This window comes from Carassius carassius, chromosome 31 (genome assembly GCF_963082965.1).
Source record: "Carassius carassius chromosome 31, fCarCar2.1, whole genome shotgun sequence".
Classification (NCBI taxonomy): domain Eukaryota; kingdom Metazoa; phylum Chordata; class Actinopteri; order Cypriniformes; family Cyprinidae; genus Carassius; species Carassius carassius.
The window spans coordinates 20,114,909-20,142,492 of NC_081785.1; the positions used below are offsets into that span (position 1 = coordinate 20,114,909).

The 27,584-nt window shown below is 37.8% G+C and overlaps 1 protein-coding gene across 5 annotated transcripts in view; it reads right to left on the bottom strand.

Moving 5' to 3' along the window:
* The window catches only part of LOC132111722 (kinesin-like protein KIF26A), a 109,873-nt gene that overhangs the window by 14,148 nt on the left and 68,141 nt on the right, over positions 1-27,584 (bottom strand). For 4 of the 5 annotated variants that reach the window (XM_059519286.1, XM_059519285.1, XM_059519287.1 and 1 more), the window contains 5 exons: positions 13,277-13,460; positions 10,540-10,749; positions 8,706-8,799; positions 6,263-6,525; positions 2,103-2,286 (listed from right to left, as the gene is read on the bottom strand). In XM_059519286.1, coding sequence (XP_059375269.1) covers positions 2,103-2,286; positions 6,263-6,525; positions 8,706-8,799; positions 10,540-10,749; positions 13,277-13,460 — 935 coding nt within the window. Of the gene's footprint in view, positions 1-2,102; positions 2,287-6,262; positions 6,526-8,705; positions 8,800-10,539; positions 10,750-13,276; positions 13,461-16,781; positions 17,245-27,584 lie in introns of those variants that run through there. The other variant, XM_059519289.1, reaches the window with a different exon arrangement.

The window sequence follows — 27,584 nt, forward strand, 5'->3', positions numbered from 1 at the left end:
GGTACAGTTCTGGAGTTTCTGATAGAGTGTTTCTCTGCAGGGTTATCTCCCTTCACTCTGAAGGTGTATGTGAAGACCATAGCTGCTTACCACGCCCCATTGGGTTGACAGTCATTGAGAAGAAACCCACTCATTACTCATTTCCTCCGTGGCACTTTGAGGCAGAAGCAGCACAGTGCACCAAGTTTATATAATATGGCTATATCAGTGGTTCCCAACCTCGTTCCTGGAGGCCCCCCAAAACCGCACATTTTGGATTTCTCCTTTGTCTGACATACCCAGTTCAGGTATAGAGAAGGCTTGTGGCTCATTTATTCATGAGTAAGTTACCCAGTCCATTATGATTCAAAGACAGAACAAGATGGCCCAAATATACACCTATATTCATACTGTGAATATTTAGACAAGTGAGTCTTGGTGATGTGCTGTCTACTCATCTTTTCCTTCTGAATATAACAGACTGTTGATATGACCTAAAGTCTACAGTTGTTTTATTTCACATAAAATAATACAGAAAGATGAAGGGTGAATTGACAATTGACCAACACTATGCTATTACACATGATGATATTGAGAAATGTTATACTTTGAAACACTATATCATCACATTTGTAAAAATCAGGAGGAACCTATTCCCTCTATTCCTAGCCAGAATTTGTCTGGGATTGTTTTTATTTTATTTTTATTTTTTTCCAAAAGCCTGTTGAAATCAGCAGACTTGATGAAGCCATTTAAAGTACTGTAGGGCTGTGCGATTAATTGAAATCGTCATAAAATCACAATTTGAGAGTGCGTGATTTCTAAATCTCTTTATAGCAGGATTTTCTGCAGCCCGACCTGCCGCAGTATGCTATCCGAACCAATCAGAATGCAGCATGCCTTAATGGAGTACGAGAACAGAACAGACTGGGCATATGCTTACGTAACTCTAGGTTCACACACTCTGTCTGTGATGCGTATTTTTTTCCGAGCCTATGTTAATGGATCAGAGCGTTGATACTGCACGCTGAAAAATATGCGAAAGATGTGTACAGAAAAGGTTAGAAATAGAAAGGTGTGAAAATATTTACTATCTAGCACATGAGCATAGAGAAAATTGTAAGTGCACAGGACACACAGTTTCAGTGAGAGGAGAAAGATTTTAAGTGCACACACTCTCTCCGGGTTAAGAGCATCTGTATCTGAGCTTGCACGTCTGGTTTTGTGACAAAGGACATCTGCGTGCGAGCGAAGAGATTCGAGCTCGCACATTATTTTAATGTGCTTTTGCATTACAATAATGCGCTCTCGCTGCTGCTTCTGCACCGCATACACATACTGTATATGCACTGCAGACAGAGTACGTGTGAACCTGGCACAACAAATATATTTCACCACCTGAGGCACTGCTACAATGGGAAAAAGAAAAAAATCCCTGGACACAGGATTTATTTATTTATTTATTTATTTATTTATTTATTTATTGTCATATTTCTAGACATTTTGTCACACCTTTACTTGGTGATTATTTTGACTTAGGTCTGTTCTAGAGACATGTTACATTTTGATAAAGCTCAAATTGGTTTTCTCTTGGAAATATGTTTCAAATTCATACTGAATGCATTTATGACTGTAAAACATGTCTGTGTGTGTCAAAATCATTATTAAAATCGAAATAGCAAAATTTATCAAAGAAGTCGCAATCGTTTTTTGTCCATATCGCAAAGCCCTAATTTAATGTATTGACCTATCCAAATTTGCACCATGATGGCACAGTGACATGTACCTCTATACTATGATTAGAGCTGTTAGCTGCTCATTAATTACTACTATCTGTTAAAATTCCCATTAAAGTTTAATGAAGTGGTCAAAGCAGACATGACTGATTTCCATCCTACCATGCTGGAGCAAGAGGCAAATTTAAGGGATTCTGGTAACTCTCTGATTTAGCCTGTAATATCACAGCTATTAGATCAATAAGCGTAAGATGAATTTTCCCTTTTACTGAGAAAATTAGGAGGAGGAGAAGGAATTAGACTAGACTTAGTTTAATCGATTCAGCACACACAGAGGCTTCAACAATACAGCAGTTTAATTTCACACAGTGCAAACACAAGACTTACTTCCACCCTTGCCACTCTTATCCATGCGGTACTGATAGATGTGTAAGGTGAACAGCATGTGGGAGTTGCGGCGGTCTTCGTCATCTGAATCTGGCCGGTTTGTGCTACGTGCTGTAATGGCGGCATCAAGAAAAAGGGCGGCCTTCTCTGCTGTGGGAGCCCTTAATTCACTCTGGTTCTGGAGCTACAACAGGGAGAGGATATTTAGGTGGGTGGGTGGGTTGTTTGTGTGTAAGAGTGGGATTTATTCTGGCTTATATTGACAAGTGAAACAAAACATGAATGGAGAGAGTTATTCATACCAAATTTTTGGTGATCCAAAATCTTGGTATGATTAACTCTATTTTGTGTTTTTTATTTAGTCCTTTTTTAATGGAAATTCAAGAAAAAAATAGATATTCCAGTTAATTATATGGTCATATATAGAACACATACACACACACACACACACATATCCCAGATCGCGAAAGGACAAAAGTCGGGCCCCGCTTTGGATGGCCCTGTGTGTGTGAAAATTTAGTTTTGGTCATTTTGGTAATCTTGAGAATTTTTCTGTAAAATACTGTCATTTATTTATTTATTTTATTTTTAGAAATAAAAACTATTAACTATCATATAATTTAAAAATAAATATTACAGTCATACTCAGTAAAAATGAACCTGATGTTAAGTCAAAAATATTATTTAATATTAAAACATAAACCATGTAGGCTTATCCCCAGTTGGTGTTAATGAAGAATATCAAGATAACTGAGCCTCTTTACACAGTTCTAGACAATTAAATCAAATCTTTGGGGCAATAAGAGAAACAAATAGAGGGGGCAGGATTACTGATGAGAGTGAGTGGTGGATAAAGTGGGCAAGAGGGCAGAATCTATGCTACTGCAGAAAGCCTGATGAAACAAAGGGAATGAACCATCCACTGGCCACATTTATTGTCTTCTTCAAGGAAACAAGCAATTAGGCTGAATGTAATGGATCAGTTCCCTGAATGTTTTTCATTGATAATTCCTGATATGCTTACTGACTTAATCAGTTTGTTTTCTTCAAAAAGCAGCCATCAAAAGAACAATAGTGGCCACTTTCCTATTGTTTGCCAAACCTCTGTGGCTAGCGAGACACTCTAAAACTAAAGTAAGGAGAGAATGCTGGGAAGTGGTAATGTGCGTATAAACCCAATCCTCAGATTTGAAGTTCACAGACCTCTAGGCAGTCTTTGATGTGCTGCTTCATATGGATCCCCAAAAAAACAACATCTGATGCCAACACCTGGCAGTGCTTTCAACTACCCTCTACCTACCCCCAAACTCTACCTATCCCCTCCTGGTATTTACCCCCTTCCAATAGAACGTAAGGGGGAGGGTGAAACATCATAGGAGCTCACCCAGATGGATCCTGATGGTGCACTGAGTAAAAAGAACCACCACAACATCTGGCCTTTAATTTGAGATTTAGTGATTAAGCTCAGATAAAAGTATTCTGTGTAAACACTACTTAACTGATAACAAATATGATACAATGATCAACAGAGGCATGACCTAAGCATTTCATGAAGTCGTGGCTTAGTGGTTAGAGAGTTTGACTCCTAACCCTAAGGCCATGTCCACACTAATACGTTTTCGTTTGGATAACATATATTTTTCTTTCCGTTTTGGCCTTCCGTCCACACTGAGACGGCATTAGTGTGGACTGTCAAAATGGAGGCTTTTGAAAACGATGACACAAATTTAGTCATGTGACGCATATTATACTAATAGATATCCGTGTTTACTATACTGTTATTGTGCACGTTATGTGCTATACACTTTTACATTATTGCTATAGAGGTGTTACTTTGTACACCTTTCATATCAAAGTCCTGCAAAGATTTACTCGAGATCGCTATTTGCGGCAAAACATGAGGGCAGTTGCATTATAGATCAGACATACAATCATGAGTGTGTGCGACCTGGACACGTCTGTGAATGGTGAGTTATTTTCGTAAATAAAATTTCCTGTCAGAAAAACTGCATGAAACCGTCTCATGTCTGTTCCGTGTGTATCATATGCAGTGAACTTTTTTGAGGATTTACGCATGCGCAGACACCGAATTTAACGTTTTCTGACGTTTCTCTGTGGATGAGGCACTTTTGGAAAACGCTTGAAAACACTAGTGTGGACGGAGAGTGTTTTAAAATTAAAAAGCCATTTTCAAATATATCTGGATTAATGTAGACGTAGCCTAAGGTTGTGGGTCTGAGTCTCTCCTTGAGCAAGGCACCGAACCCCCAACTGCTCCCCGGGCGCCGCAGCATAAATGGCTGCCCACTGCTCCGGGTGTGTGTTCACAGTGTGTGTGTGTTCACTGCTGTTTGTGTGCACTTTGGATGGGTTAAATGCAGAGCATGAATTCTGAGAATGGGTCACCATACTTGGCTGTATGTCACGTCACTTTCACTTTCTAGATATTGGGCCCTATCTTGCACCCAGCGCAATTGACTTTGTACACCGACGCATGTGTCATTCCTATTTTGCACCCGGGCAAAGCACGCTTTTCCCTCCACAGAAGCAAGTCGCTAAACTAGGGAATGAACTTGCGCTCCCTGGGCGGTTCAGCGCAAAAAAGGAGGCGTGTTCCGGCGCAAACGTTCCTTCATGCTATTTTGCAGGTTTAGAAAACAATTGCGCCACTAACCAGGAAAAAATAGTTTAAAGTCAGTGGCGCATTGCGCATGTTATTCATATGCTATTTTAAGGGCGCATGCTTGGCCATAATCAATGTAGCGTGCGCACAATGCGCACGATTCTCTCATCTACACAGAAGCAGCAGTTATCATTTTTGCAAATCATACATTATTACGATAGATAGATAGATAGATAGATAGATAGATAGATAGATAGATAGATAGATAGATAGATAGATAGACAATTTATTATAAAAGCATACATCTAGCTTACACATTTTCCCAAATTATAATACGAAGTTTTATAAAAAACTTTAACCGAAGTTATTTTGGGTGGGTTTCTCCATCCCCAATGTCCCTGACGCGAGCGTTGCTCTCCTTGGCTGTGAACCGCTCCTGGCGTCTGGCAAATCCGCCGTTATAATAGGAATCCGCTTTAGAACAAGCGCGCCTGCTCTTAAAGGGAATGTGAGATGATGCTCTGATTGGTTTATTTCACGTAACGCCCAAACCACACCTATGAATAATGAAGCTTCTTCAGACCAACCCATTTTAGATTGGCGCCTGGCGCAAGAGCCGTTTATCCCGCCGGGAAAATAGCAACAGCGCCGAGACCCGCCCACAAAGTTACTTGCGCTTTGCGCTTTGACACTTGCATTTCAGATCGTTAAAATAGGGCCCATTGAGTTTTGAACCCATTTCCCTGCCTCTCTCCAACTCTCTACTATCTTAAAATAGAAATATATTAAATATTAATTCAATTGCATACTTGCTTAATATTACCCCAAACTAGCATGTTGAATATATATTGGGTTTTATGTTTTTATATTGTAAAATAATACAATTCTATGATATTAAAATATATTTATATTGTAAAATTTGATATTATAAATAATATATTTTAATATACTATTTTAATATTTTTGTACACACACACACATTTTGACGAATTTTTCATCAAGTATGTATCATAATTATCTATGTAGACTGAAAGATTCTACAAACAGAGATTTGCAATATAAAAAATATTTAAATAATTACAATAATATAAATTCAAGTCAAATCAGTCAGCCTCTAGCAGCAACTGTTCATTTTCCCTTTTTAAAGTGTATGTTACTACCATAAACTGTTGCATAAGATGGATGGTGTATCTTCATGATTTCATAGCCCATTTTTTATAACATCAAATCACAAAACAAAATCAAATGTATTACAAAATTTAACATACATCAGTGTGATAACAAATACCTAAAAGGACGGAAAATATATATTTGGGAAAAACATTTATTTGAAGTTTAATTTGATTTATTTGTTTGGCTCATGTCCCATTTGTTTACATGGAGGGGGCAGGGTTTATGACCTATAATCCAGGGGAGTGAACAAAATGTTTTAGCTTTCATTTTCAGGACATATGTGGCACACTTTGTTACTACATGACAAACAAGCTTCATCAGAAAAAACAAGCTAAAGTTGACGTCTAGTTGTGGTCTTACTGACCTGTGTGCCACAGATGGGGTCCTCGCGCAGGTAGACACCAGGCGACTGGCCGTCCTGCAGATTTCCTGTAGGCACATCAGAAAGCAGGTCATGCAGGCTCTCGTCCTTGCCGTAGATTTCCACGGCAGACACCCGTACCGAGAAGTGTGTGCCAGTCTTCTCCTTGCGCTCATCAATGAGCTTAAACAGCCAGGAGATGGCACAGGGTGCAATGCCAAGGCTCTGCATGGAGCTGTCTGAGCCAATCATGGTGTATGTCTTGCCTGATGAAAGAAAGAGAGAAAGCTGTTGATTCTGGCAAGGTGATGATGATGATAAGCACTCAAGGAGAAAGCATTTCAAGTACTGGTATTTCTACAGCTGATTTGATGAGATATGGTTCTTTTTTTTCTTCTTTTTTCTGTTTTTACTGTACCCTTTCAGATGCTGTGGCAAGGGGTGTGGTAGAACGTAGCTGGCAACAAGAGAACGAGCCAGGAGACGAACGCTAAGAAAGTAGGTCAAGCATTTGATTATTACCATGTGTCTCTGATTTCAGTAACTTGTCTGGAAAGAGTTGATATAAAACGCGATAGAACCAGGGTGTGTTTCCCAAAAGTTAGCCAACTATGGTCGCAATTTCCATCGTTACTAGTCTCAGCTTCAGATGTCATGTCCAAGGACCAGAGGCTTAGGGTTTGATGCGTGAGGCATGCAAAATGGGAAACACTTCGGCAGTTTCAAAGTTGTCATCTGATTGGTTGAACTCCCCAGGATTTCTGGGGAATGTTTGCGCAATCTTTAACGGTCCATCTGGAAACAAAGCGCCAAACGCCAAATCCCTCATTGATGAAAAAAGCCATCATGTTTACGACTGTAACAATGATTGCTTATCAGGATCAAATAAACGCAGGATTTTCTAAAGTATTTGAAGTTCACAGCATAGAATATTGATGATTGATTGCTTTACATGTCTGTCAGACAGTCAATTAGGTGGCCCTTGCCAATGAAAACTGCAATGGGGTCCAGACCTTCTGCTGTCTATACAAGACTACATCGATGTCTTTTCAGAATCAATAGTTTCAAAGTTGTTGAAAAGTTTCAACTACAGCACTCGACCTGTGGTTAGAAACATAGTTTCTTGATAATATGTGGACAATAGATCACACACTTGAACATAATTAGCAAGCTAACATGTAGTATAATTTCATTCCTCCTCTTTAAGTATTTTAAGATAGTTAAAGCACCATTTTTGAAAAGTGTGCATGTGGGTTCTTGCTCTAGTATCACAGGGGAAACCCAGAGTGATGAAAGGAAACCCACAGAATAATGGAGGAAAGAAATAACAAATCAGTCCCCATGTATCATATTTATTATTTACTTCAATAATCTGAAATCAGTTTGATCTCAAACTGAATAATTAGCTGAAGTTATAACTCCACCACCACTTGACGTCATTAATGACAGTTCTAACCAACACTGTTCAAATAACAAATATGCAACGTTTATGGAAAACAGTCCTGACTCACGTCCTTTACAAATCTAACACCAATGGTGAATATGATATGAGACACTGCATTTTGAAACAGCTTGGTTTCTATTTCTGCTTCATTATGTTGGTTGGCCACACCCTCAAATCCAATCAGTCCAAAATACAGCCATCAAATATGATGCACAGTATTTTTGCATTCACTTCGAAAAGACAAATTGTATATCAATGAGATCGTACTGCATCACATCATATTAGGAGTGTAATTGTATTATATATTATAAAAGAATATATTTTTTTTTTTTATCACAAAGTAAAGACCTTCTCTTCCATAAAAGTAGATTTGTTAACATAATCAAGGTCGTGTGGAAGGGTAAAATAATAAATAATTGGATATGTTAAAAAGTAAATAATTCATTTGTAGAATGTGTTTATGTTCACAATAAAATTATATATCATGTACAAGTAAATCCCTACATTATTTCTATTTAAATGTATATTTTTATACAAAGAAATGCCATGGTTTAGAGCATCATTTAAACAAAAATAAATAAATAATAAACAGACAACTAGAGATGAATACTGTTACATATGGATAGTCTGGCTTTAAAAGAGACATACATAATGCTTAAACACATAGACTGCATGTAGTGAATAATGCAGGAAACCATCGCAACATCTAACAAGCGTAATTGACAATAGTGCAGAACTCTGATGCGAGTCTAATGTGTCTAATGTGAGGGTCAATTAGTCAGCTTTTAATTACAGTCACTAGCCTCTAGTCTCTCTATCTCTCTCTCTCTCACACACACACACGCACACAATTAAATGCCCCACTCATGCCCATTCTGAAAAGCAAAAGCACTTTTTTTGAACTTTGGTTTTGATATTAGACATCAAAATGTCTTGCAAACTGTGGAACAAGATCAGTGGGTGTCATATTCAGTTAACTGAAGAGAATTAAGGATAACTTACCAACATTGACATGACCGAAGCAGAAAATACACCCATCTGCTCCGTTGACAACTGATTGAATAACTTCAGCCACTGTCCCTGAGCAAACTTCAGCCTGTGCAAAACAATTAAACACTCAAAACGTATCTGGCATTATTATAAGTTAACACATGCATCATATAGCAAGTCAGCTATGAATAAAGTCAATGGGGTCTAAAATTCTTATACATACAGTTGTGCTGTGAAACGTAACCAAACCTTTTTTTGGCACAGTAGAAAGTAGCTAATCTTTTCTTTGATCCGGAGATAATTGATTTATTCACTATAGCAAAAAAAAAAAAAAAAAAAACTACAAAAAGCTCCAACAAGGCAGATCCTCATCACAGATTCATCAGACATGGGGTGCTTTACACCGGCTGCACTGTACGGCCGTAACACTACAATCTGTTCCACTAGCCCCAGTCCCTGGAGACAATTTGCTGCAATTTCCTCCCATACATCATAACATACACACTCAAGCTTACACACACACACAAAAAAACCCTCAGTGAATATGTCCCAGCAGTCTCACTAAATCAAAAACGTAGTAGATTTGGAGGATTTACAGTTACATGACTTCACTGGGACTGAGAACCGAGACCTCAAAGCCTTCTGCTGGCCATGAGTAAAGGAACTCCTAATTGATAAGCTCCATAGACCTTGTCTTGTGCATGTGTTTTCTTCAACTAAAAATTCTATTACAGCTCGGATCCTTAGCAAAGTAAATGGCTTTGCTGTCTAATGTCAACATATGGAGCTGCATTTTAAAGTAGCATCCAAACTGAAATGGAACCTCAAAAGTGAATATTTTGGAACATTACTCATAGGCAGCAGCTCTAATAGATTGTAATAGAGTTTGTTGTTAACACATTACTAAGGTAACAACATGACACTTCAATAAGCATAAACATATAGCTAACAAAAAATATTAGGTAAAATAGAATGTTTATTTGGACTGAAGAATTTCCATTAATGTTTTTGGTACAGAGTGAAATGTATTGAAAATTTCTCTTAACACTTCCACCACTTAATTATTTTCTTTTTGTTTTTAGTATAGCAAGCACATCATTAAGCCGTACAGCCAGATTTTTGGATAACAACAAATTACTGAAGACAATTATAGATGTCTGTGTTGAGTGTGAGGGAATTACGAGAACTCATAACTTCTGGAAATAAGCAGCATTGACACTGGACATGGTTATAACTTTCTAATGACCTGTGTTCACAGACACTGTCAAATGGAGTACATTTAATAGGCTATGAATTCGGATGTATGCATACGCTAAGCATTTGTGTCAAAACTGAAGTATACTTTGGGCTTTTAAAAATGTAAAAGACACCACAATGTCCCTGTCTGTCTTTGCTTATGACTGTTTTGAAGCAGAATGTACACTATCTGGCTTTAGTACTTTAAGATGACAACTTTAAATTTAAATACTCTAAATTGTTCACACTTAATCATCTTCAAGTTTGTGTGTCTCCTAAAGTTCATCATCCCTATTTGTGTCCATTTGTTAGCCACTTATCTCAAGATGGATGCCAATGTAGCTTTGGAGGACAGATAATGAACTGTGAATAAGCTGCTAGATATGCGAGTCTGGAATTCTAACTATTTTCTATACTTAAAGAAACAGCTGTTGGGCTCATACTTTGAAGAAAGGTGGTATCCCAAAAGAGGGCTTTTTACATTAAGCTCCTTCCCCTGCAAAGAATGTGTGCGTGTGCTTCTCAAATATCTTTTTGACACTAACAAAACATTTTCATTTCAAAACTCAAAAGCAAAAGGCAACAAAATGATAACATCTTCACAACTTACTTGAGAGGCATCTTGGGAAAAAACAGCATCGAAGGCAAACATCTTTGGGACGGGAAGCACTGCTCGTCTATGTACTGAGGTGGGCTGTGTGTTGAGAGAGGGATCGTAGAGGGTCAGCTGTTTCTTACAAGTGTCCACCTTCAGGAAGGACAAGGACTCAGATGAATCCACAACCCCCAGAGATGGACAGATACGTATCATAACTTTGACCTGGAACAAAAAGAAATGATGCTATTAAAATATAAGCCGAAGCAGAGAATTCCATTGATACTGTAGGTCACATAAAGCGATTGATAAGTCAATGTCAATGAAAAATCCATGATTACCAAAGAAAAACCTATTTTAAACACATGCCAAATTCTTAGTATGTAATCTGTGTATTTATGTTGGTTTTATACAGTTCTGAAAAAAAAGTCAAAAATCTTAAAATTATTTTGATAAAAGCATCTGCCAAATTTACAAATGTAAATGTAAAATGTTTGATAATCATGAATTAAAACGTAATTACATATTTTCCTTACACTCTGTGTAACCATGTGAGTGAACAATGTTTTAATAATTGATAAATTATTACTAGGGCCAGTTTTTTTAACCTGCAATGAATTTTAATACAGAAATCAATCATGGATAATCATTAATATTTTTTTTTAATCATAGAAGAGGTGTATTTGAGTCATTGTCCGTATGACTTGCAATTTTACTGTATTTGTTAAAATAAATTAATAGGCAATAATAATAATAATAACAGCCATTAACTTATATACTGCTTTTGGTAATACAACACACTGTCACGGTTGTGTCACGGTGCACTTCTAAAACCATTTGCAGCAAATACTCTAAAACAAAACAAACTACTGTAAGAGAACCTCATAGCCTTAATACAGCATTCAGAGCTGCACAAAGCCACAGTATTCCACGGCTGATTTGTAGCAGAGATATAATTACAACATTCGGGCTCCAGAGCTATGAAACAATGTCTGCACTGCTGATCCTCTTCCATGGCACCCGGGGCCAAGCGGCATGCCTGCGCCACAGCGGCGGCCTGACGTGAACTCCCCCTTACCGCTCCACAGGGGCCGATTACACTGATGTACGTGGACATGTGCATGTGGTGAATGAATTACGCCGGCCATGACAGTGGAAATAGGCTTCCATATATGACTGGCCCCTGAATGGGACCAGCCACCCACACACCACAGAAATGTGGGCTTGGTTTGAACCGTTGAGTTTTACATTTGTTGGCAATTTGATATGCAAGGAGAGTTTGATCCCCCTAGCACGGCTGCTGGCTTCACACCTCCTAAACTCTGGTTTAGAAATGATATCCCACAAGTTTCTGAAGCACTCCAAACAGTAATTATCTTGATGTGTCAGAATCTACCGACAACTTGTGCTCTGTAATAATTTTAAGTTTTGAGTCATATACAAAAGCTTTGTGTGAAACAGACAAAAATATTTAGTCTAAGTACAAACTGTAGTTTTTTGTGGTGTGTTTTGCATTAGTTGGAGCGCCGTCAGCAGCTTTGTAACTGATTAAGCATGTTAAATCATTGTTGGAGCCGGTTAGTGAGGGAGATCACTCTGATTGGCTGATTTGCTTAGTGAACCAAAAAGCTAGTAAACAAAATCAATAGGCGTCTATTTTTCATCTTCATCCCATGATTTTCATGAGATTTCATTTTGGATTCTGTCTTTGATGAGCGAGATTGGTGTAAAAATGGTAAGCAAAGTGTTGCTTTATTTATGGTTTGTACATATGCGTTCATAGCTCTTCTGGGTTTTCCTAATGAATGATGAATATAGACTACTGTTGCCTGCAGGTATGGAGAGCGACTTCCTATCACAGTTGGCTGTAGTCATTTAACAGCACTTTGAGGTGTATTAATGCACAATGTTTTGCAAAATTTTGGGGGCTTTAGTCATTTTTAACAAAAAAATTATCATCCCATACATCATTCACTCAATCACATTTGCACCCATTCAAACTTACATGTCACAACTGGTCATGAGACATGTGAGAACCAATGGCACCAAATTGACATCATTAATGACATCATTAATGGCATGTGAATGGGATTTGTTCTTCACACAGTTCTATTGCATGGCTTCTGAAGACTTGGAATGTAGTGCAAGAGTCATAAGATCCACTTTGATGTTGTTTTTGGAGTGCGCCAGCCACTGGAATTACAGAGCATGTTTTACATCCTTCTGGACAATTTGGTCATTGTGCAAATAAAATGGTTACAGACGACTAGGCCATTATTCTAATGCATGTAGCTTTTTATAGATCTCTCAAAAGCTTCCAACAACTGGAGTCCATTCAGGCAGCATCAGTTGCGTGTTTGCAGTAGTAGAAAGAGGAAGCTCAGTAGTGAGGCTGGGATGTAATGATTCCATTCTCAGTGGGTACTTATCATTTCAGTGGGCTACAGCTTTTGGCATGATGTTCTACAATCATCTCTCGGAGCAGGTGTCATCTAATCTGGAACAATCTGGATCCTCTCCATCACTATATATACTGTAATATGGTGCTAAAGACAAACCCTCTGGACAATGAGGAGGGGTGGTGTGTAAATTCTGAACAACTAGCTACACTTGGCCACAATCATAATCTGGGTATTTCAAACATTTTCTAAAAGACTAATGGTGAGAATTCCCAATCAACAACCTAAGTGTTGCAGTTAAAAGAAGAAAGTGTTTGTCATACTATTCTGATGTGGCGTGCTGGGTGTCTGACCTTGCCCATGCCAGGGTTCTCCTTGGCCTTTGTCCCCGCCCTGAGCAGACATGGTGGAGCAGGTGGAGGTGAAAACTGGAGGACAGCACTAAAGTTAGTAGGGTAGATGTAGGGCTCCTGGGGGTATACCAGAGGCGGCTGTTGCTTCTTTCTTTTGGATGATAGATTCAGCTTCTGAGCAGCCCTGAGATAATAGACAAAAAATAAAATAAATAAATAACACAGAACTAATAATATTGAGTCAAATGAACGTGAGAACTTTTTTTTTTTAGGTTTGTGCATTATTTTTTGGTTTGAGAAACAGATTGTCATTCAATTCATGCCAGAACCAGAATCAGAACCAGAACCACAACATATGACCACCTTTGTAAAAACAATGCCTATTCAGGTTATCCAATCACAACAGAGGACATTAACATATATTAGTCTTAAAGACACAGTAGCAACAACTGTCTGTTCAGTTTTAATATGCTGGGCAAAGGTTGGAAAACCGTCATGAAAAACAACATTTGGAACTTCAGCTATAACACGCACACACACATGTAAGCAGTTGACCAAAATCTTCCAAATCCAATTGCTCTGTCAATGGGGGTTCCATTGAAATCAAGCCAAATCCCTTTGTCACCATAGCGAAGTGATTTTCCAAGGAACCCTACATGTTTTAAGAATATTCTTATGTCACTCAGACAGAAGTGTGTACGTCCGGAAAAGATCTTTGGTCTTTTCCTGATTGATTTTATGGTAGAGCTTGACATTTAAAACTCAATGCTATAAAATTAGACCTGAAAGGTCAAAAGCCCCCTATCGCATTGCCAAAGTAAACACAGACCAACTCCGTCTTTCTCCACAGGCAGCCTTCCCCTCTTTATTTCACAACTAAATAGGCACACTGTGCTCAGAAAACCTTGAAAAATGTCCTCTAAAAATGAAAGATGGAGTCTAATGGAGACAGCCCTGTGGTTTGCCCTAACATTAGCCAATTGCTAAGTTTGGCTTTACAGTGACCCAGTAACAATCTGGAAATTAATCTAAAAATCTATGTGAGATGTCACTCCTGGACCCCAGAAATAGTACAGCAATAAGAGTAACAAGCAACAAAACCTTTACCTTCCCAACAAGCTATATCAATAGGCTGAACTTTTCAACTATTCTTGTGATTGAATAAACCTATGAGAAAAACCAGTGTGAGAGGAACGAATGAGTGCAAGTGAGGGAAACTAAAAGATTGAAAGTTAGAGAGAGAAAAAAAAGTGTAAAACCACACGCTATCAAGTGACGTTTTGGGGCTTAACTCACATTAAGAGGTGTATTAAGGCCTCTTGGGCTGAAGTGTAACAGCTGTCCACACCACAGCAGTCTTTAACGAAATCTGACTGTGATCACACTAAATGCATCAATAATCAAAAGTGAAGTACACCGAAAATCACACTTCATCCCTTACACACATTATAGAGAGCAATTTTTAAAATAAGACAAGAATAACACATCAGGTGAACATGCACTCTTAGTATATTGGTTAGATAAGGTTCTAAAAAAAGGTTACACTATTTTTTAGATATAATTTAAATTTACTGACTCTACAAAAATTTTACGAGTATGGAGTAAAAGGTAAGTTTCTTACATATTCAGTATACATAATAAATATATTAATGTGCATGTGAGTGTACACATCTTAATCATTATTTTCAGAAATGTTGTTTTTTCATGTTTTTTTATGTTAGTTACTCTTTTAATTATTATTTTGTTTAGTAAAAAAATCAACTATTAATTAATGAAGATAAGTGTGTTTTTGAAAAGTCACAATACTCATCGTTTTACAACCAGAGCTAGCCTGAACTAAGGTAAAATTATTTTATTTTCTTTTTTCTTTTTAGCATGTTTCTACACAATGGTCACAACACATGACAATTAGACCATATATCAGTTTTTACAAAATATTAATTTAATTCATTTAAAATATACGAAAAAATAAGTGTCACATGTTTTTTTTTTTTTTTTTTTTTTTTTAAGGTTTTCCATAAAACTATGCTCTCAGTTACTCCTACAATGCAAACGTGATGGATTTACAATTACAAAAATTATGGAACATTTGTGTGCTAATTATGTTTGTGCAACCTGTGGTAAGATCAAATCAACTGAAAATAATTTAAGTCAGGAGATGGGAAAGTAGAAGAGAACAAAAGAGAGCCAAAGCTGGGCATTATAGAATGTGCTTGTGACAATAAATGTCTTTCTTGTATTTTTTTTTCTTTTTTTCTCTGAGACACATAATCCCTGATCATTAGTGTAAGCACCAGCCCTTGGGATATTCATGTGTGTGTTCCCCTGTATGTCTGGCACTTCTACATACTTATTTTTACCCCTCTCTGCATCAGTCCAAATCTCTAGAAGTGACAACCCCTCTCGTCCTTTTTACTCTCCCTCCATTTTCTCCGCCCCACCCCTATTTTCTCTAGCCCCTTACAGCTATCCGCATTACCCCAAGAGCACACTCAGAGAACACACTGCTAGCTGATGAAATAATTATAACATCCAGGAGGAATACAGGAGCGGCCCCTCCCAGGGGAATCCAGGCCCCACAAGAGGATGCAAGTGTGTGTGCCTGCATGTGTACAAACAGACGAAGAGGATTGAAGAAATGTGTGAGCACTGCATTCAGAAAGCATTATGAGTAAAAGACAGAGAAATGAATAAGAAAAAAGACAACAACAAAAAAACAGAAAGCAATAGTTTTTGTGTGATGATGTAACGTGTTTCTCTTGTAAAATTATCTTTGAGAATGTAAAAAAAAAAAAAATGGTATAAATGCATGAATAAAATAAATAAACATTAATTATGACAAAATAAAAATAAAACTAAAAAATCGAATGAAATATGAAAACATGAAAGAAAATATATGTATTTAAGTAAAAAAAAATTGTAATCAGGTAAAAGACATTTATAATCAGGTTGACCAGAAATGTTTAAATGAAATAATGAATGAATTAATTAATTAATGAAAAAAATACTTTAGGGATGTTCAGATACTTTAATGGAAAAACATTATTTTTCTTCTTTTTTTTTAGTGAATGAACAGAATGAATATTATGTTATTGTATATTCAATCTATGGGGAAGTAATAATAAGTTGGAAAGGTTTTAGATTTCATTCTCTCCATCTCCTAAAAAAAAACAAAAAACTGGCTCAGTTCATGAATGGAGAGCAGCTATAAAGCACACGTCCATGTGCTTGCACTTTTTACTTGTCCACCTGCTCAAACTCACTGCAGCAGGCACACGCTACGCTAAACAAACATGCTATGACATGTTCCACAGTCAAGGAGCAATCCATATCCTAGTTATGTATAAACAATCAGACAGCAGCCTTTGAAGAGTATGGCAGGTGAACTCAGAGGACGGAGAAATAATTCCTGGCGTTAAGACGGATGTGTTGCAACTGACATCTATGAGTCAAAACCCACTGCACACATACACACAGAGAGAGAAAAACCTTTAAAAGTACTCACACTTCTTTCCAATCCATCATCTAATGTATTCACAACTCATAGCCAGAATGATGCAGGTGAGATGCAAAAAACCGGAACTGTCTGTGTATCCATACCCACGTTTTGACTTTAAAAAAGAGCGATTAAAAAACAAACTAGTTAAAAAGTCATTGCAAGTGGTTCTCTGGTGATCACTGCCCATTCTCAATGCACAAACATCTGCACATTACATTATCTCCAGAACTTTTTCTTCTTCACATTCATGTCATTTTATTCCCCTTTGCACCATTCAGCGAGCACCGAACCACATTAGTACTTCTCTCTGCTTTTAATGCTCTCTCTGCCTGGAGCAGTGTCAGTTAGTCCATTTCTTGTGTCAGGCATCCTGGTCCTATTTGTCATCTATCCCTCTTCTTATCCCTCTTTTGCGGAGGAGATGGGCTGGAATCCAGCAGTCAGGATTCGCCTCTTGCTGCCGGAGGAGTGCTGGCAGCTGCCCTGCTCTCAAACACATGCACACGATTCCTCCCTCTCTCTTTCTTTACACAGTCCAGCCCCTTTTCGCTCCCCACGGCCAGAAAAGGAATCAGAGCTTTGCGAACACTCACTCGCTTGCTCTCTCGCTCTCGCTCTCTCTCATCCTCACACACACACACGTGCCCCTTATTGCATGAATTCTTCATGTGTGAGAGGTCTCTTTTTTATTCTACCCCAGACTTCAAACAGATTTACTTAGTATGTACTGCATGCCTGTCTGTTTGTCTATGTGTGTGTGTGTGTGTATGTGCTTTAGGTGTTTTATATGTGTGTGAGTGCTGATAAACAAACAAATAAATAGTCCTTGCTTTGGGGATATATATCCCCATATATATATATATATATGAATGAATGAATCAATGAATCAATACATTAATTAGTATTATTTACCTTTTGGATTTACCTATTTAATGGTATTGTATATTTTCATGGTGGGGGGGGGGGGGGTTATACGGTGACCGTATAATGTATTTGTATCTCTTGAGTAAACTTACAAATTTACATGTGCATATTTATTTTCTTTCTTTTATCTATATATATAAAAAAGTTAATTATGTGAATCTAGTGACACTATGCAGATGCTAAGGTGCTCTGAGTGGTTTTTATTGCAATGCTATGGTTGCTAAGTTGTTCTGTCAGGTTGTTATGAAATTGTTATGTGTTTTCCAGGTGTTTTCCAGGGCTCAAGTTCCTCATTCAGTGTAAGTGTATGGATTTTCTCACTTATTTTATCGTCCGCTAGGAACTTATCATAAATTTGATCGGTTTGAGCTACACTCTGAAGGTTAATACTGAGCATTAGGGGTTTGTTCAAATTAGCCTTAGCGAGGACCACTAACCAAATGAAAATACATGGCGTGAGGAAGTGTGTTTGTTCACATCCTTCACCTGTGTCTCCATCATGTGTGCTGAAAATCTCATTATGTGTTTGCATTGTGACAAACATAATTGCGATGTTGGGTGCGATAAAGCTATTAATTATCGCAAATGTGAAAAAAAGCACACAGCATATGCTAGGTGTGGCGTAGCGTAGTATGTGTTCAGGTGTAGAGGAAATCAAACATCTATGGGTGACCAGCACTTTAACATCATATTCCAGACACATACAGTGCTTAGAGATGCCCTTGGCCTGTGGGTAAGGGCAAGATGGGGGAAAAGCAGCAGCTGGAACAAGTCTATGCTCTTTATGTGAGAGAGCTCTATTCCCTAAACCAGGGGTTGGCAACCTACGGCACGCGTGCCAACAGTGGCACGCAGAGGGATAATCGCTGGCACGCAAGCAATAAGGAAAACTGTATAATGACGTACAGTTTGATGTAATAACTTCTCATAGTCACACAGCCTGTTAGGAGCTACAAATACTATTAAAGTGTGAGAATTAACTTGCATGGATGCACGTGCAAACACTGCACATACTAGGTGCTTCAGATCAAAGCCTCGGTCTAACAGCACTCGTCAATGTCAAAATGACTGAGATGGCCAATCAGATCAAAGTAGGCGGGGTTTACTGTTCACAGAAGCAGAGCGCGAAGCGTCAGTTTAACGTTAAAGAGAGTGAGGTAAGATGAAGCTGCAAATCAATTAACATTAGTCAACTTTTAATAATACGTTTTACCATAGAAATGTTAAATGACCTAAAGCTATATCCAGTGATGAAAAATTTTCTGAAATATGGCCATTTTGAGAGAAAGAAAGTGGGGGGGGGGGGTAAATTGTCTCTCTCTGCAGACAATGAAGCGATTTTGCCCCTTTGTTGTTGAGAAATATAATGTAGCGATTCAGTATCGATTAATAAAAGTAGCGTGACAACACTCTGAATGCTACTTTTTGCACAGCACGATCTGTGTGTGTGTGTGTGTCTGTGTGTGCACATTCATCAATTAAAGCAGTGCATTAACGTTGATTAAACGTTAAAAAAACGTTTTTTTATCGTATAATAAAAAATTGTGTATGTACCGTTTAAATACAGAATTATATCGGGGTGTGTGTGGGGGGGGGGGGGCTGTGTTGGCACAGTGGTTAACCATAAAAATAAAAAATGGCACGTCATGCCGAAAAGGTTGCTGATCCCTGCCCTAAACTGTTAATTTGAGCTGAGGAGCTGTGGAGTGAGTCAGAGAAAGAGAGAATAGGGGTGAGAATGTCTTGACTCATGGTGGTCAAGTGATAAAAAAGGTGCTCTGAACTTTTGTTGAAATCAGAATGGATTTGTGTGTGTGTGTGTGTGTGTGTGTGTGTGTGTGTGTGTGTGTGTGTGTGAATTCAGTTGGGGGCTGAGGAAGACTTTGAGAGTGTGTGGATGTGTGAACCAATGCACGTATTATGCCTGGCTTGCTTATCTACTGTTTTGAGAGCCAAACCATTTGGCTTGTTGTCAATAATCTTTGCAGGCAGCCTTCTCTGCCTTTCAGCTTTTGTCAAATTAGAAAGAGGAATTCCTCAAGCTGACTTAGCCTATAGAGCCATTAGCCTGTTCTAAGGATTTCTTTCTCTTCGTCCAGATAGCCTAATTGCCATGTTGGCCCTATTTACCATCCTTGACATTTCTATTATGGTAACAAGGTATGTATTCTTTCTCTTGACAAAGGTTAGTAAAGCTACAGACACTATGGATCACAGTGAGTTATATCAGACTACATCCCTAATGTTTCCATACCTGTATCTCCAACTATTATCGATCACCACAAAATCAACAGGTTGTTTACAACAAACAAATGTGTGCGGGTGTCTGTGTATGTGTTTATTTATTTTTTATATCCTTTTATGGATGCTATGAATTATCAAACTACACACAAATCTAAAAGTATGGCATAAAATGTTCTGGGATTAATGTAGATGTAATATATATATATACACAGTATATTATCAATATGAAGAAATCATCAAATTGTATGTGTATGGTTTGCCATGCACCCCAATAATCAGAACATTAAATGAGAAACAACCTCAGCTTCTTTAATTTGTCCTCTTTGGATTATCTACATTCTGAAATCAGTGCCAAAACATATCCAGGACATTTATTATTAGTATTGGGGAAACAAAAACAATATTCAGTAGAACAGGTCATTGTCAGTCTCTCATACCAATGAAGGTAAGTTAATTCTTAGTCACTTACTAAAGTAATTATTGTGACAGTCAAGGATTAAAATCTTTCAGTGATTGAGGCATTATAACATCAAAAGATGATGTCATACTCTTTTATCCACAATCGATGGCCTGAAACGAGATTTAGTAGTCAGGACAAAAGGCTGAGAGTAGAAGCCCATGCATCACAGAGAGAGCTTTCAGTGTCCAACAAGATTCATCAAGCTATTGCAACATGTTGCAGTACATTAAGATATTTTGTATGTATGTTGTGTGTATGTTGAGTTTTCAAGTAGTCAGACTCCTAAAATTATATATATATATATATATATATAAGGCAGAAAAGGCAGTTTGGCAGAATGTTCAAGCTGCTCTTTTCCATGCAATGAAAGTTTTGAAGTGTACTGTCCTGTTAAAAGTAGCCTACAGTAGCCTACCTTCTATTCCTCTCATAGTATCTTTAACATTTACCTAATACTTGGCTTTGAAAATTTCTCCTATATCCATAATAAGAACCATAGATGCAACATAAGACATGTGAGACAGGATTTCTTTAAATAACCAAAGACATATGGAGTTGGCTGTACAGTAACCAGGAGTCTTAAGTTTCTTTCCCACGGAAGTGTTGTGACAGAATAAAATCCAGAAAGAGTATGTGAGAAAGTTTTGAAAGTGATGTTGGTCCACAGCTGCACTTTGACTGAAATGATCAACCACTTGAATATTATTCTTTAAATTTTCTGCCACACACATTCTCACAATATACTTTAGTGGTAAAAAGGGTTTGATCACAAATGCAAAGCAAAAAATCTCCATCTACAGGAGGAGAAGTGAAAAAGTAATAAAAGAATAAACTAAATCTCATTCACCGGAATAATTAGATGGACAGTACAGATATTCTTTTGTTGTAAAGCAGCAGGAAAGGGGGGCTGCTCTCAACCTCCATTACTAAACACTTCCTTCGAGCACTTATGACCTGAGGCATCAGTCACCCAGTAACATTATCTCTCATTAAAACAGAGTGTACATGAGAGCGCACTGTGTGATATCTGTAAAATTGGAGTATTATGTCAATACAGAAATAACCACAGGGCAGCTTTGGCTGTTCATTGAGCTACTACTGGAAAATATAGCCTAAGCATAATTTAGTATAGCTCATAATAACCATAAGACATTGAGCTGTGTAAAGTGATGGGCTACTGCATATTGCATATTACAATTGTATATATGATATCAGATATGCTGTAGAGTTCCTTAATATATGCTATCAAAACTGGCCAATTCAAGAAAAGTAGGGACAAAGGACAAGGTAGAAGGAGAATAAAAAGCATAAAATTGCATTAAATGTGCGGAGAGCGAGGGATGGAAATATATGTAGAGACAAAAGGAGGAAGGGAGGGCGAGGTTGAGTATGAGACACAGAGGTGACAAACCAGAGAGCCCAAAATCTGAAAATGAGATGGAAATTAAAAAAGAAAGAGGGTAAAGACCTCCAGAGAGTGAAGAGAGACAGAACACATTCAAAAAGTGAGAGACAGTATGTCTTCTCAAAGGTAGATAAGGAGAGTGCTTGAGTGATCAGTCTGGTCTTTGTATTTTGGCTGGGAGCCAGTCTGCGGCTGTCTGAATAGAGGTAAATCATTTTGAGCCTGAGAGTAGCACATTGAAAAATGATCGCTCGAGTCAGGCCGGGCTCAGCTAGAGATTTACTTGTTCCCTCGATGAGCCCAGGGTGGAAATCCCCAGCCAGACCCAAATAAATTAAGCAGTCTGAATCTAAAATGTTCTAATTAAAAAGAAAAAAGACCAAGAAAATCCCTAAGAATAACTGCACTGGGAAATGCTATGATTCTTTAGACTGTTTATATTTGCATGTTATTCCATTTATCTACTTTAAGCAAAGTAACTGCACAAACTTTTACAATGCAAGAATTTGAAAGGAAAAATTTCTACACCAACTAGCTAGCTGACTTGTTCAAATTTATTTTAAAAGCATTAAAATCTGTTGCAAGTAGTTTGAAAGCCACTCGAGTGCGCACAAATGAGGATTAGCGCATGTAGACGGTAAAGTCTCCATCCACAAACAGACGTACATCATCTGCAGATATAAGGAATTCCATTGCACTTTAACATTTAATCTAAACGGCCAATATATGTACAATATTTTAAATGAGCCCCCACTAACTGAGTTTAATGCCACAGTTATGTTAGAATGCATCTCATTCTGGTTTCTGTGGTGGTGCATCGGTCTCGTAATGGACGTGGTCCGTAGCGCTGTATGACTGATGCACTTTACTCCAAATAAATTAACATATCTGTTTTGAATACTTTATATTTAACATGTTCGTTTATGTCCAATATTATTGTGAAACTGTTGGACTTCAAATGAAATCTACTATTGATTTTCACTGTTGACTGATTTTGCAGAACATTTAGACTGATAACTTCCATGCGCAGATGCGGCAATTTTGTCATAGAACGCGCTTATTGATATTTGCATCTGACTTTATATGAACTAGCAGCTTTAAGTGTATTTATATTTAACGTTAATTTATAAGTATGTTTGAAAGTATATTTTCTACAGTCAAGTACAGCCTGAGCCTTTAGAGCAGGGGTGTCCAAATCTGTTCCTGGAGACCTGTCATGCAGAGTTTAGCTCCAACATCTTAAGCAAGGTCAAGGTCTTCATACTTTCTAGAAAACTTCCAGGAAAGTATATTGGAACTGGTTGGAATTTCACTCTGCATGACGTTGGCTCTTCACAAGCAAGATTGGTCACCCCGGCTTTACAGTTGAATTCAGCAGGACACTGCCCTTCCAGGACTAGAGTTTAAGAGACTTGATTTAACCATTAGCCTTTTGGTCAAAAGTTTCTATGATTATGAGACAGTCAGTCAACTATGTCCACATTTTTTTACTTGTACTCTACAAGACTAGCATGTCTTTTTAGCAAAAATTCTATGTTTATTAAGTGTTTGTTGTGGGTTTGCAGCCTATTGTGCATTGAGCTTGGCTAGCAGCTAGGTACTAAAGCTTCAGTTTCCTGCTTCCTGTGCTAGTTTTGTGGCTCATAAAACAATAAAATGAATATTAAAGTACCACCAAACATGTCCACAATGTTAAGCTTACCACCTCCAATAATACCAACAGCAAAGAAAAGAGAGCATGATTTGTTTACAGTGCATGAAAAAGGCTGCTATAGCATTTTCAAGAGGGGGCAAGTGGGTAAACGAGAGAAGCATTGTTGTCTTTTTTGCTGTTCCTAAATTACCCCTCAAAAGCATCTATGAAGAGACAGGATGTGCAGCTAATCCAGGCTTGGCTTGTTGTGGCTTAGCCACGGTTGGGAGGCAGAACAAAAGCCATAAACATGGCCAGGGTGTTTTGTTCTTTAATGAGTTGCAGCGTTCAAACCCGAGCCCCTGGGGTAAAGCTCTATAAAGCCACAAAATGAAGATAGTAATGGGGTTGTCATATTTTATTTAGTTTTTTTGAAGATGTTCACCTTTTATTCATGTGAAGTGTAGAGTGGTTCCTCTCCCAGAGTTTGTTTAAAGCACAGCAAGCTAACATTTAGGGAAAATCAATTCCATTTCAGCAGAAAACTAACAGATAATCAAAACTCACATCTCTCTTGCACACTCCCTCTCCCTGTTTACAAAGATTATCATCTACTTTCATCTCATCCATGATACATCTCTCTATTTCTTCCCTCTGCATCACTGGTATTTGTTCTACAGGTAGGCAACCCACAGCATCGGGTTTCACTAAAAGGGTGTTTAGGAAAAGGAATTTAATTACAGGACAATTATGTGGAACAGGATAATTATGTCTCCACATGCTACAAAAAGTGCAACCCAAGTTAGGAAGGAGTCAGTTAAACTAGCTGACGCCGCAAGGTCCAATCAGATGCCTGACACGCTCTTGACCAGGACCTTGAACTATGCTTACACAATTATGAAGTTTCAGACTTTAAAGACCTAAAACTAATTGCATATAAATGCACATAAATCTCACCTCAGCACTCATTCATTAATCACTGTCTGGCAGGGAGGACACATAACTCCTATATATTTGCACTCTTTCACTCTGAGGCTATCACAACAAGCAAACCCAGTGGCTCCTGGGAATATTTGTGCGTGATTAATCAGAGGTGGCCTGAAAAACAGGGTGGGAGATGACAAGGGGAAGGAGAAAAAGAAAGTAACCAGGGAAAGGGTGGAGGACTGAGGAAAAACAGATGTGCCTGGAAGAGGGTCGGGGGGATGAAGGTTGCCTTTTGGTTGTCATATGGTTATTTTGATAATATGGAAGCAAGAGGAAATTAGGGTTGACGGCCAAATAAAGTATTTATATTTATTAAATTTTATAAACATGAAAATTGCCCATTCTAATATATTAAAATAAATAAATGTTTTATGGACATGTTGTTTGGACCACTGGTGTTTGCATTAACATTTCTATGAATTATGGTGTTTTGCAGCGTGTATATTTCACTTGTTGTGCTTTGATGATAATTAAATTTCACCATATAAAGAATGCACATTATTTAAATGTTGTTAAAAGTCCCATTTGGGTTTGATTTATAAATAATTAAGCCATAAGTTGAGGTGTTAAATGGGACTTCTGTGTGCAGTGCAGCTCAAAAAAAGGTTTTGATCAACTTTTAGAAATGACACAGAAGAGAAAGAAACCATTATACTTGTCAAACTCAAAAACACATTAATGGTAATATACATAGAGAGACAGAAATAATTATGTTATGTTAATAATAACCCTATTCAAAATCAAGGGAACATCCATCTATGCCATTTACCTCGCACCCAAAATGCATTAAATATGTCAATGGTCTTTATTGACTAATGATCACATTTTCATAGACAGAAAGATGGATGCTTCCCTTAACCATGCAGGATGTGACAGATCACAGTTACTGGGTTCATCAGACTAATAACATCATTCAGCTGACTACATATAGCCACCAGTGAATGAGGAGATTATTACATTCAGTGGTGACCTTCACACAGCAATATAATCATTACCACTGCAATGTGCATAGATGTGCCCTTACACGGCAGGAATGCTATCAATCCATACAATGTGACGCATTCTCAAAGCTTATATAGTCTTGCTATGGACAAATACCAAGAATCATGCAATTAAGAAACCCATAGGTTATAGCAATAAACCAAAGTATGTCCATCAATAACAGCCGTATGCATAAGCTTTTACAAGCGCCCTCTGGTGATACTGCAAGAATTCAGGGTTTGGGTATAGCAACTTAATACTGAAATAGACAATGAGAGAGTGAGATAGCGCTAATGGGATTCTCAACTCTCTGCAACAGGCTCTCTCACATGCTGGGTCATGAACTGATTATACGCTGCAATCCACTCCATTTCAGAGAATCTGAATGCAGAGTAGCTTTCAACAAATAAAAACAGCAGATAAACTCTAGCTCTGTCTCTCGTTTCTACCCCACCCCCCACTTTACCATAAACCTTCACTGCCTTAATGTGCTGTGAAATCAATTTTAAATCCTATAAAATAAACATTAATATTCAATTAACCAATATTGAGAAACGTCAAACTACTGAGATTAGTTTTACAGACTACTTACCTAAACATTTTATGAGCTTTATGTACATCAAGGAGTCAACGTATGGCTAGTTAGCATGGTTAGCCCCAGTCGTCAGATGCTATTGAGTCTAGACTAAGATATCATGCTATAAGCTAACAATAAATAGTTAGCTTATAAAATATAAGATTCAACTCTATTCAACAGATGTACTGAATTTTCCATGAAACACTATCGAGGGCAGCAAAAAGCATTAGCTGACAGTCTGGCAGGAAAACTTCCCTAATGTTCCATGAAAACAGTTTTACATAACTTAAAATAAACATTAATATTTAATGAACAACTTTTTTTTTGCAATAACGAAAATGAACGACTTTTAGAGACCAGCTTTCTGAACATTTAGTCCGTCCGTTGAATCGACTGTAAGCTAACATGAGCTAACACTGAACAGTTTGATTAAAACACAAGATTTAACTCAAATCCACAGATGGACCAAATTGTTACTAAAGCGCTACTATGGGACAGCAAAAAGCATTAGCAAACAACCTGGAAGCAAAACTGAGCAAACCATGAGTAGAGATGACATATTTCAATTTCCTTCACCACCTGGGCAACTGCTCAAGAGATTCATATCACATGAATGCTAACATATTCTGCAAGTATTATAGATATCCTTAAGTGACGGTTGAGAGATTAAGGCTACAGAAACTCCTCCTTTGACAATATTTTTTTTTTAATTAAATCAGTAGTATGTGTATAATCAGTAGAGTGTGTTGGTAATGACAAGCAACAGGGATCACATTAAGTAGTCTAGGATATTTCTTGAGTTACGGTAAAACATGCAACAAGAATAAGTATGAACTGTACACTAGGGTGGTTTTGGGCTGGGAAATCAGGGGAAGGTTGAACACTAATTAGACACAAAGCTGTTTTCCGATTTTTTTCTTCTGCTCAGGCTTAAAGAGAACCCGGGTGGATCGTGATGGGATTGAGAGCCGCTGCTTTTGTTCTCTCCAGCCACAACAGAGGATATTCGAGCTGGATGACCTCATGGGAATTTTCAACTTCAACCACATCTGCGGTCTGAAAAGACAATAGGTAATAAACCTTTAAATGCATATTCCACTCAGTCTGGTAACACAATTAATAACCTTGGTTGATCCGATCTGTATTTCACAAATACGGGCAAACCGGAGACCTCTTTAGAAGAGCCGCTGATTCCCTCTTCTTCCTTATTTACCGTTTTCTCTAGTAAAATGTGTTTCAATTGCTATTTAGGGTTTGTTTTAATCAGCATTCTCAAGAAATAAAAGCTTCGAGACTACAAAAAAGTTGGTGATGGTGACTTGCCTGTACAGAGTCTGAAGTACAGAGCTAAAGCAATTAAGAATCAATCCTTTTTACGCTACCAAACCGTGGGAAGCCTGAGAGCAGCCACAGCCTCTATTATGAGCATACATTTCCAACCACCACATATGTATTTCCTGCACTATATAAGAGATTAACTATAATCTTAGTTAAAAAAAATACTTCCCAAAGGCCTGCAAACATCACTTTTTCTCGACTGACACAGAGAACCCCTAGACCAAATGGCACTTGGAATTTGACAGCATTTATTTCCTCTA